The 12,094-nt window shown below is 41.2% G+C and overlaps 1 protein-coding gene across 2 annotated transcripts; it reads left to right on the top strand.

Moving 5' to 3' along the window:
* The first annotated feature begins 3,079 nt into the window (after positions 1-3,079).
* On the top strand, positions 3,080-9,813 carry bdnf (brain-derived neurotrophic factor). 2 transcript variants are annotated; one of them, XM_026320192.1, is made up of 3 exons: positions 7,406-7,422; positions 7,521-7,564; positions 8,607-9,813. In XM_026320192.1, exon 3 carries the CDS (start codon positions 8,628-8,630, stop codon positions 9,435-9,437), a length of 810 nt encoding a protein of 269 aa, XP_026175977.1. In that variant the 5' UTR covers positions 7,406-7,422; positions 7,521-7,564; positions 8,607-8,627; the 3' UTR covers positions 9,438-9,813. The 2 variants fall into 2 exon arrangements, with proteins under 2 accessions (XP_026175976.1, XP_026175977.1); XM_026320191.1 differs by lacking the exons at positions 7,406-7,422; positions 7,521-7,564 and adding an exon at positions 3,080-3,317.
* The last annotated feature ends 2,281 nt before the right edge of the window (positions 9,814-12,094 follow it).

Here is a 12,094-nt window from a genome sequence, read left to right as displayed (position 1 = left end):
GCATTTGGCAAGAGATGCTTTGAAAGGTTATACAAGTGTGTCGTGTTGTCAGCTCCTGTGGTTGTTTCTTCTTCCTGCTGCACAAACAGGCAAGAGGCTGTGAGTGGAGAAGATGTGAGAAGAGAACTACCCAGCTGTTACTGCAAATCACATGTGTTTAGTCACGAACGGGGAGGGTTAAAACCTACAGAAATTTGACACATAACATGCAAAGACAAAAGGTTTCATCACAACACCTCGGACGGTTTGAAGTCTTTGTTACTGGCGGCGTATTGAGAAATCTTAAACCTAAAGAAATCTTACACCTCAGTTCCAATGAAATTGTGGTTTAGCAGTTTTGAGAAAGACTCCTGACCGCCTGGTAACAGACCAATGCTGTCAGAAGAGTCAAAAAGCTGCTACCACGTTTCACGAGCCCTTTCTGCTCCCAACTATTAGGCATTTCATTAATTTCATTCAGAAATTCAGTCCTTGAAGCGTCAGACACATGCAAGCCAAGAGGCTTCTCTTGATTCGCCACCTTCAGTTATGCTGCATTCGCAGAAATGAGACCATGTTGTTGTTTTTGCTCTTCTAATGAGATGCCAAGTGATTTATTTATGAATTACTTGTTTGGAACAGCCCCCTTGTGCAGTGTGCATTTTTTTTTTTATCCTCTTTGGAGTCATGTCGCTCAGTGATTGCTGATGCAACTCTTTGTCATCCAGAGTTTGCTCTCACCTCCTGTGAGCCTTCGGGGAGGGCTATATCTATCTTGGCATGTCCCCGGGTGTGTTGGAGGTGGGAGTGACTCATTAAGCAGGTGTGAGCATCCACTCCCATACTGCTACATGCCAAACAAGAGATCTCCAGCTCATGAGCTCGTGCAGGGAAGAATCATGATGGCAATATAGCAAACACATCACAATAAATCTTTGCACTGGACCAGGGCCAAGTCACAAGGATAATGAGCTGCTATTTCCCCATTATGCTCACTCTTGTATTCATCAGAGGTGGAGTTTCCAAACGTTCATCACCCATTGAAAGGCTGTGGCTCCACTGACATCTTTATTTGAATTCTGCATTATAAAGCAAATGAATTGTTCCCAGTTTGTTCCCAGTGAAGGGGAAGCAGAGTATCAAGAAGTAGTGCAGTTTCATTCTCTGAGTAAGCTCTGTGTATATAATTTAAACACGTTTGTTTGGCTGACATTTGGTAATAATAACCTGTGAAAGCTGGTTACTACACTGCAGAGCACTTGCAGGGGAGTCATCCATCTGTTATGGACATGGTTCTCTTTAAAACCAAGCACAAGCAGAATTGTTTTCAATAAGTTCACATCTTTGTTAGCCTCCAGCGCCTGTTGGCTTCCAAATGTTTTAACACAACCAACATTTTTACTGCAGCAACATTATAAGTCTGTTATAAGATGAAATTCAGGGGGTTATGTATGATTTATAGGGCTGGGCCACTAACGGAGAGTCAGAGACTTGTCCCAAAGACACATCACTGTCATCCTGGCTGTATGCTTCAGGTCATTATTGTGCTGAAAGGTGAATCGTTGCTCCAGTCTCATGTGTCATTTACTCTGGAGCAGGTTTTCTTCAAGGTCCTCTCTGTTGTTGGCTGTATTCATCCTTCCTTCAGCTCTGACCAGTCTCCTCTGTCCCCTGCTGTTGAGCTACTCACCACCAACTCCATTGTACTGATGGTGCGTTTCATGTGATGGGCAGGGCCTGATGTTTTGCCAGACACAGTGCTTCAAGTTCAGCGCAAAGAGTCCAGTTTTTGTCTCGGCAACCTGGAAATATTTTCCCCAAGGCTCTTAGAGAGTCCTGCGAGTGGTCTTTGCAAATTTCAAGTGTACTGCCCTGTCTTTCGCACGACGTGGCTTCTGTCTAGCCACTCAGATATAAAGGCCTGATTCATGGAGTTTTTCCAGCAGATGGACGTTCTTCCAGCAGGTTTTCACATCTCTGCCGAAGACTTCTGAAGCTCTGTTAAAGTAACCGCTTGGGTCCCCCGTCATCAAGCCCCTTCTTGCCCAGTTTCTCAGTTTGGCTGCACCTGGTGGTTCCAGACTTCCATTTCCCATTTTTTGAGGCCCCTATACTCCTGGGAACATTCAGAGCTTTAGAAGTGGTTTTATATCCTTTCCCTGATACTACATTTCACCACAGTTTTATCACAGGGGTTGACCGAGTGTTTCTTAGACTTCATGGCTTGGTTTTTATCCTAAACTGTGAGACCTTATAAACACGTGTGGCTTTTTAAACTATGTCCGGTCTACACACAGCTGAAGGAAAACTAAAGCACACAGGATGTGTCTGACCACAGTGTAGAGTGCTACAGCAGAGTCTATTTTCTAAGTGAGGGACATGAGTCTGGTTCTTCATCATTTTAATTCTCCAAACATCTTTGCTTTGTCCTTATGTGTTGTTTAGACTTATATGCAAAAACGACAAAATCATCAGTTAGAAATCACAAGTACAAAGTTTGCAAAAAAAAAAAAAAAAAGTGAAGGGGTTTGAATGTATGAACTCAGTTATGAATGCCTTCTTTCTTAAAGCTGATTTTGATATAAATACGCACTATGCGTATTTTCATTTCTTTGAATGTGTAATTTTACATAATAAGTAGGCCATCTCTAAATGGCATGCAGTGTATCACGACTTGGTGAAGACGCGCTGTTACGCAAAACCTTAAAAAAAAAAAAAAAAAAAAAAAAAAATATGCCACCTCGATAGCGTCAGTGAGCAAAATACGGAAGAGGAGAGACTTCGCTTGTATTTTCCAGACATTATGTTGTTGATGCAGCACAAAGCAAACAAAAGCACATAATGCCCACTAAAAGCGCATTAATAGTTCCGCCTCGGGGCTGTTTAAACAGGAGCTTGTTGGCGACCAGTCAGCCAGCGGCAGGTCACATGTTGCAGCGTCATTGTGTAGTAAAGTTACTGTAGTTGCAAAGACGCTCCTCATTTCAGCTCCAGAGGTCTCATCCCGTGCTGCTGCTGCTGCTGCTGTTGCTGCTGCTGCTGCTCCTGCTGTTGCTGCTGCTGCTGCTGCTGCGGCGTTTCAGCATGCGACAACTTCAAATTCAGACGATCTCCAAAGGAGCCGTGCAGTCATGGGAGTGCATTACCTCACCCGTGCAATTTCCACCATCAATAATTTAATCTATTTGCTCCAAAGCTGAAGAGATATCCTGAAGCTTGTCGGGAGAGTACAGAGAGGAAAATATCGCTTAAGTAATTTACTCAGGGAGTTGTCCAAAACATCCCAGATGGCACTACTGTGCTGGTGAATGGTCTGTTTTACGACTGGGCAGTAAAAGGTATGTGTCTGTTTGTTTTGGTTTTGTTTTATTTTCTTTTCCCCCGTGAGTTGTTTTAAGTACTTTCGCTTTGTTTGATGCAGTTTGAGAAAAATAGAGAGGTGTGTGTGTGTGTGTGTGTGTGTGTGTGTGTGTGTATAGTATTGGTGGGGAGGGGGTGGTGGTGGTGGTGGTGGTGGGGGGGGGACTAAAAGTAGCTCGATCAAGTCCGGTTATCCTGCGAACAGACAGCGCCGCAGCCCGAGAGGGGATATGTGTAACAGTATCCTCTCGTTCATTAATAAAAAACGGAGTTATTATGTTGATTGGGTTTCCAGTGGAGAGCACAGGCTCAGCAGATGTAATCTAGAGAAAAAAAAGAGACTGTTGTTTCATTATGATTAGAGCAGCCTGTGCAGTGTGACTGGTTCATTAGTATTTCTCGTAAATAACAAAGTGGAAACAATCCAGCGTGCGTGGATGAAACCAGCCACGTTTGAAGTTTTTAACGGGGACCTTATGCCCATAAATAGCTCAATAAACTCTATTGACGGTGTTTATCTCTATGTTGTCACCTAACCACTGTGAACAGGGGAAAAACTGCAGAGAGTTTTTGTATTGTTGTTTTTTTTGGGGGGGTGGGGAGTGGTGGAGGGGGTGGAGGGGGGACTTTGATGAACTCATTAAGACTTTATAGGAAACCCGAGACCTGAACGCCCTGCTACATCGGCCAACATACACTGTTAGGTCTACTTCTTGGTGTTGAGTGTTCGCACATATAACTTCAAATTACTGCACAGAATGAACACGGATTAAAACCAAAGTCCTATTTATAGAGTGGTGCAAAACTGGCTCAGTCGTGACAGCTTCATGTGGAAATATCTTGTCCAAGAATTTATCACAGGATCAGAGGATCATAGTGGCACACAGGGGCCTGGAGAGATGATGGTGTAACGATGAATTAATGATGTACTTTCCAAAAAATGCAAATTAGAGCCAAATTTCTTGTCAGAGTTGTGTCTATAATAACATAGAAATGTGCTTTTATTGCCTGTTTAGAGTTACGCACAGTACAAAACTGGCTGTGCGTCCTGGAGAAATACGATGGTTTTGGCTTATCTGTTTATCTGTCTAAGCTATCTATCTGTCTATCTATCGTGTTTCACAGGAGGGAGGGAGGGAAAAGAGACCAAAGGAAGGTGGAGGGAGGGTGAAAGAAGAGCTCTTAGCATTTCACGGTCTCACACGCCATCTAGTGTACAAGGTTAGGAACTACAACGGTGCTGGTTTCCCGCTATTGGTTTGATTGGTTAGTTTTCAGGTTTCGTTATTCATGAGTTAAAATTGAAGAAGTAAACCACTGTGTGAAGACAAGACTGAGAACTTTAGGCTTTACATTACATTAACACTGATGAACTAGAGTGTTGTACATTTAAGTGGGATTATGTAGCCTCACACGCCTCTCAGTTATAATTTTACCTTCTTCTTTCAATTGTCCACTGTTGCACCCATTGTGGGAGGGAGGCAACAACTCATTTGGCGAGCATAGATCACTCAGCAGCTATTTGAATGCCAAGCTTTTTGTGGAAGCGGCCAGGGTTGGCCTGGAGGCCAGGTATAATCCCTTAGTGATGCTCATCTATTACTAAACATGCTCAGAAGCTGTTTCAGATTGAAAACAGATCTGGAGAAAGCAAGCTTCCACATGTGCCAGCCATTATTGCAGACAACTCTAATTGCCATTTTTATGTGCTGCATTGTGGCACACAAGGGGTCCTCGGGTAGAAATTTTGATATCACACACTGCAGTTTTTTTTTTGTTTGTTTTTTTTGTAATAGATGAACATTTGGCATTGTGTGCTATACATGCAGAACATGACAAAACATGTTGCTAGGTAAATAGCTTTACCCGACATAGTTCTTGAGGAATTGAACAAAGACGGATGCCCACGAGGGAGCAGCGCTAGAGAGAGAACAAATGTTGCTATAGGTCACACATTTCTATTCAAATGTAGTGGGCACATTTCCCTCTTTCATCTCTCCTGTTTGATGTTTATTTTCCCCTCTAACGGTTCCTAAGATATCATGCACGCTCTTAGTAAAGATGAAGCCATAAAGTATGCTGACATGTGTGGGGAGGCTGGGGAACATTACTGAATGTGTAATAATACTACTAGCCATACTAGTTCTTTCATGCTTTAGAGAAACTTTTCAGCATCTGTCAATGGAGACATTTATCACTTTAATCCCCACCTGGCACAAAGATTAAATGCAAGGGTAAGTTACAGATCCCTGCCATACAGAAGATGAACAGGTGGTCATCTAGAGACGCCAAAGCCAAACAGTAGACAGAGTCCACACACTCACCTGCTCTCATTGTTCTGGGTGTTTCATGGTGTAGGTGTGTTGTCATGAATAAAGGTGTGTTTGATCAGTAGTTATTGTGGGCTTTATGCCCCTCCACTCCATGTTATTAGCTCAGACAGCACTCAGAGCTGAAGTGATTTACATTTTTGAAATGTCATATTTAGATGGCAATGCACCATGTGACACATATGGTTTATTATCCTGCGAACACACACAGATGTCATTTAAAACTTGTATTCTAAACAAACCTGATTGAAGAAACTGCACTATACTCAACTGCTTCGCTGATTTAGATATTTTAATAACCAAACCAATCATCAGAAAAGTGCTCCCAAGGCTACAAAAAAGCAGATTTTATTTCAAATATCCCTCTATATGTGGTTCGTCTCGTGCTTTATTATTCATGCTCATTATGTTAACTCGCAGGCTGCTTTTTATTAATCCAGTCATACACATAAAATCTTCCTTCAAGAGCAAACCAATCAGTTGTCACATTTAGCCTGTAGTAGATATAAGCTAGAGGTTCTCCGTCAGTCCCATAGCAATTAGATGATTCATTGGCTTTATCGCATTTTAACAGGATGTTGATTGAGAGCATAAGCCATATTGATTGTCCTGATGAAAACAGGAAATCAGGGAGATAGAAATAAAATCATTTGTTGTTCCCGGTGTGAGGATACCTGGGGGAATGGTATGCAATTGCACACTGTTGAGTCGCATTACCCCCAGCAACCTCCTCCCCTCCATTCTCTCCCCTATGGAGACCTAGAAGAGACGTCATCTGTGGTTGTTATGCTGTGAAATGACGCTGGCACTCTCTCCACCCCCTGCTACTGCAATATTACCCCTGTGGTCTGTTACAGAAGATGCAGCACTCTTCGTCTGCGCCATTTCCAGCATGAAGTTTGACGCCTAACAGTAATCAGCCCTCTGCCTTCATTTCCCTCATGTGGAAGTGGAACCATTTGAGTGCGATGCTGATAATAATATCAGCCTAAATGCATCCTACACATAAAGCTCGTGACTGGCCTCAATCCCGTAAACCTACACAATTTTCTGTGCTGAGAAGCCTCACAGATAATGCTTGTTATTGGAACCAATACCTCAACAATACTATAGGGTTAAAACCTTGGTTTTGCGTGATAAATATGCTTTTATTGGCAGTATTTAATAAGAAATGAACAATTTGCCTCTTATTCGTGGCTTTGTCGTCATTATTGTTTTAGTTTAGGTGAGGGGAAAAATTCCCCCATTTTCCTGCAAACACATACAAGCCAGCCCCTCCCCATGCCCTCCTCCTAACACACACACTCACACACTCTGGAGGAGCACGTCACTGAGCTCGGGGAATGAGTGGCTCATTAAGAAGGATGTGATATTCTGAATAGAGACTGTGAGACTCCCAGCACATCTATTTTTAGACTAGATATCTCTATGGCAGTCACCGTGGTGTTGGTTAATTGCAGCCACAGCCCCAGATACCAATTAAGAACGAAACAAATGCTTTAAGTCGGGGGTTTTGCTCCTCCCTACTATAAAGGTCCTCGTGTCCGTTCTGAGTGGCGGCAGGAGTGTGTGTTTGTTTGCCGTGGTTTCCTGTATCAGGTTGGGACATGCAGAGTGCAGTCAAAGCCTCGGTCAGGCTATTTTTAAGTAAGTCCCTGTGGAAAGCAAGATCTAGATTTTCGTTGCTTTTATGTCTGCTGTGTGGATGTCCACTAAATCTTAGATTTGCTGTGAATCTTAGAACTTCTCAAAGGTAAGAGATGCATATGTGCTCAGGTGACGCGCTGGTTAAAGATATATGTACATTATTTTGACTACACCTGCGTGTGGCTCTTCTTTTTCTCCTGGCAGTGATTTGCATATCTTGTGAGCTGCTCTTCAGAGTCTTGAGATTGGTACGTTACAGTGCAGGGAGGAGAACACACTTTTCTGTCATTCAGTTTCCTCATGACTTCCTGTTGGTTCACCCTGCAGTGCTCTCACCATCCACCTGCCAAAAACAAACAGTGTCTCTCAACAAATTCCTGCTTTCTGCTGATGAGTTTTAGTTTATAGCACAGACCCTTTAAAAAAAATAATAATACTACAGCAGCGACAGTGTTTGTCAGAGCTGACACACAACACAACATTTCCCAACTCAGTCATTTACTCAGTCAGTAAATGATGTCCATATTGGAGGTTCACTGAGTGTTGACAATGGTGAGTTTGATAGTTGGGTAACGTCATAGTCAGTGTTCGAGCTCTTCAAACAAACACAACATACAAAAGCATGTCCTTATGTCAACACATCTGCTTCACAGCCTTTCCACATTTTGTCAGGTCGCAATTGACCAAACAGCATCCATTATTTGCCACCTGTCATTTTTATTATCAATATATTACTAAATCTAACAGTTCAGTTAACTAGTTGTCCTCATGAACATGAACATGTTTAAGAATATGCAAATCTATCACGTCCATTATAAAACTACACATTCGTGCAAGCACTGGACATAAACTGTACAGTTTGACACACCAGTTAAAATAGCAGGCCCGTAAGGATGTACTGATATCTACTCGTGTAATCTTAGCTTTTATTTTAAAAAAGCATTCTCTCTGATTCTCAGCACAGCCTTTATGCATTACTGCCAACAAATAAAAATCAAAGCCAGACCTCGCATAGAAGCAGAATGATTACAGTTTGCAAACAATTTGAAAACACTGATGACACAGTGCCAATATCAGTTTAGTCAAAACATTTTGTGATCATTCCAAAGGCACTAGCTCTCTCTTGTGGCTTGCAAATAAAGAGTAGAGGGTGTAGAATAGAGGAGAGACTAACATGATGTATTATGGATCAAGAATAAGCTAACTTCATTGAAAATGGTCTGTGACTAACAGTCCTGCTCTCCCTCCTTCTTCCCTTCCCTCTTGTTTTGTCTTTCTCCCCCCCTGCAGTTCCACCAGGTTAGAAGAGTGATGACCATCCTGTTCCTTACTATGGTTATTTCATACTTCAGTTGCATGAGAGCTGCGCCCCTGAGAGACGCCCCGGGCATGCGGGGCCATCGGACAGAAGGCTACTTGGGCGCTGCTGCGACGGCCGCAAGAGGCCATGGGACTCCACAGAGTGGTGGCGGGCCAGGCCAGCGTGGGGAGCTGCCCTCACTCACAGACACGTTTGAGCAGGTGATAGAGGAGCTGCTGGAGGTGGAGGGAGAAGCGGCACAGCTGGGACAGGGGGCTGATAAGAGCCAGGGAGGTGGGGGCCCATCCTCAGTAGTCACCACAGAGACCAAGGATGTCGACCTATACGACTCACGGGTGATGATCAGCAACCAAGTGCCTTTAGAGCCGCCGTTGCTCTTTCTTCTGGAGGAATACAAAAACTATCTGGATGCCGCTAACATGTCCATGAGGGTGCGGCGACACTCCGATCCCTCACGGCGCGGAGAGCTCAGTGTGTGTGACAGTATTAGCCAGTGGGTGACAGCTGTGGATAAAAAGACGGCAATAGACATGTCTGGGCAGACAGTTACCGTCATGGAAAAGGTCCCTGTCCCCAATGGCCAACTGAAGCAATACTTTTATGAGACCAAATGCAACCCCATGGGGTACACAAAGGAGGGCTGCAGAGGAATAGACAAGCGGCATTATAATTCCCAATGCAGGACAACCCAGTCCTATGTGCGAGCGCTTACCATGGATAGCAAAAAGAAGATTGGCTGGCGGTTTATAAGGATAGACACTTCATGTGTATGCACATTGACCATTAAAAGAGGGAGATAGTGTATAAAATGTATAGATTTTATTGAAGAGTTTAAAAAAGAGAATAAAGAAAAAATATCTATTTGTATATATACATAACAGGGTAAATTATTCCATCAAATGAAAATTTTATGGACTGCATGTAAAAAAAGATGAAGTTTATACAGTAAAGTGATACTACAGTCTATTTATTGAACATATTCATGACCTTGTAAACAATTAAAAATCTGATCAGTCATTTGCGCCCAGTTTAAATTACTATATCACATTCCAGACATTGTGATTTGTTTACGTTGCCAAGAATTAGAAAATGAAGGAAAAAAAACAGGCAAGGAATGAGAGAGGACAGCTCCATCTTCAAAAGCTTGCATGCTGCTTCAATTGTGAATTGAGAAATTCTCCACTTACAAAAAAAGAATATGACGCTGACCAAAAAACATTCCGTTTACATATTCAGCAGAGAACGATTTTCCTCTCCAGTAATTTATCTGTTTACTGTTCTAAACTTCTCAAGGTAATGTTGGAATTACATACTATGTCAAGGTGCTGTTGTCAAAGCTTTGCTGTTTATTTTTTTATCCCCACCAGAGGACAAGATATATATAAAAAAAATTATATTAATTATATATATATATATACATACATATATATATATATATATGTGTATATATATATGTATATATATATATATATATATATATATTCATTGACATGTTTCTGGGTTAATATTATTCATTTTGTATGTTGTGAAGTTGTTTGCAATATTAAACTGAAATATTTCAAGAAATAAAAATGACTATAGGCAACTGAAAACAAAATCAATGTTGATAAAGTTTCAACGGTGCATTTTTAGGCACAGTAAACTTTATTATAAAGATAGACTGACAGGAAGGTAGGAGCACACATACACACGTGAACATGGACAAAATCTGCTCCATAAAACACAATGTACTTGTTTACATCTTTATAGACTGTAGGAATACAGTATATATTCCGTAGCAGAGACCTGGTGAGTCAATGGATTGGGTGATGACCAGGGAAAGAAACAATTAGAAGATAGAATTATGGTGAAAAGAATATATATATTTGGCAGCTCTTGGTGTTATGCATTGTTATTTTGAGGAGGGACATGTAGGAAAAATGCTCCTAAACCACTTCCTGTTCCACAGCAGCACATTTCTACAACATTCATTTATATGGTTCAACACCATGGATTTAATAAGTTCAAGTATTATTTGATTATTACTATTGCTATTATTATTAATAATATTTTGATTATTACTCCAGCTGCAAGTGATTTTTTCACAGTTACGAGAATTTAACATCAAAAGAAATCCTCCTATACATACAAGTGTTGACAAATACAAATAGGCTACAGGCACACATGAAACATGCTGTGATGTGTCACCCACACATACATTTGACTGCATTAAATTATATACACTCAACATTTTCTTAATCTGATATTTAAATCTGTTACAAATTAACCACAATCGCAGGTTTTCTGCAGCTGAACATTCACTGTGATCAGAGGGAAACACCATTTTAGGTAACTGGTTTGGTATCTGGGTTAAAATATTTCTGCAGCTTTCTATCAATATTCCCTAGACTTTAACTTGCATTAGATAGTGAGACCCTCTTGCTTGCCAAGTCTAGACTAGTTTAAGGTCACAGCAGCAACTTTTCATCTTAATATCAGGAAACACTTCCTATGTTGGTAAGATATGTTACATATTTCAGAAGAGAAAATATTCACACACAAAAAGGCTGGCTTAAGGTTTAATCAAAAACTTCAGTCATCTTATTTTTGTGTTAAAGTGATCACAACCACCTCATTTTACTTCTTCTTTGTTATACTGAAGGTAAGTGTGACCGCTAAACACGAATGGAGCTGGCATTTTGACATTTGGGAACAGATTGCTGAACAGAGAAAACATTTTCATGAAGAAAAAAAACATGCTCCACATTCTTTGCTGATTTTCTGGAGTGCCCAGAAGATTCTGTGAGTTGCTATGAAGAAAGATGACAAGCATACATCCCCCAAAAGATCGACTTTCATGACTCTCGAGCCAAAGATACCTAGGTTTCTTCACATGGCTGCACAAACCAAGTAAGTATTAACATTACTCTAAGTCATTCCAATATAATATGGGGGGAAAAAAGTTGCATTGCTTCGCAAAGAAAACCCACCTTAAATTAGAATTGGATGGATTTATACATACTCAGCATATAGGACAATGAATCAAACCTTCTGGGATATATTTTACACAAGTCTTCTGAGTTGCTCCATTTATCATGAACAGGAGCCTTTGGGTTGTTTTTGTTCAACAAAGCTTAAGTAGCTTAAGTAACTTCCATCCATAAATCAAACATGCAAAGGAAAGGGTAAAGTGACTCTGAAATCACCAGATGTTTTTAATTAGAGCCAGTGTGAAACCTGTGTGTTTGCAGAAAAGCCCACTGTATCATCTGTGATCATAAATCCTGCATGTGAATACAACTTAATGTTCATTTAACTCAGAGCTGTGGCCAAAACTTAAAACCAAGACAGAATATCAGGTTTGCATTCTAACACAAACAACAGCCCATATTGTATCAATAAGAGAAAAGAAATCGCTGCTCTCCTGAATTCTGCCTTCAAGCATGACCTTCTTGTGGCTACAACCCAATCAGTGATG

This window comes from Mastacembelus armatus, chromosome 3, assembly GCF_900324485.2.
Source record: "Mastacembelus armatus chromosome 3, fMasArm1.2, whole genome shotgun sequence".
Classification (NCBI taxonomy): Eukaryota; Metazoa; Chordata; class Actinopteri; order Synbranchiformes; family Mastacembelidae; genus Mastacembelus; species Mastacembelus armatus.
Note: the sequence above shows the minus strand (reverse complement) of the source record. Positions and strands in the feature narration are given on the sequence as shown.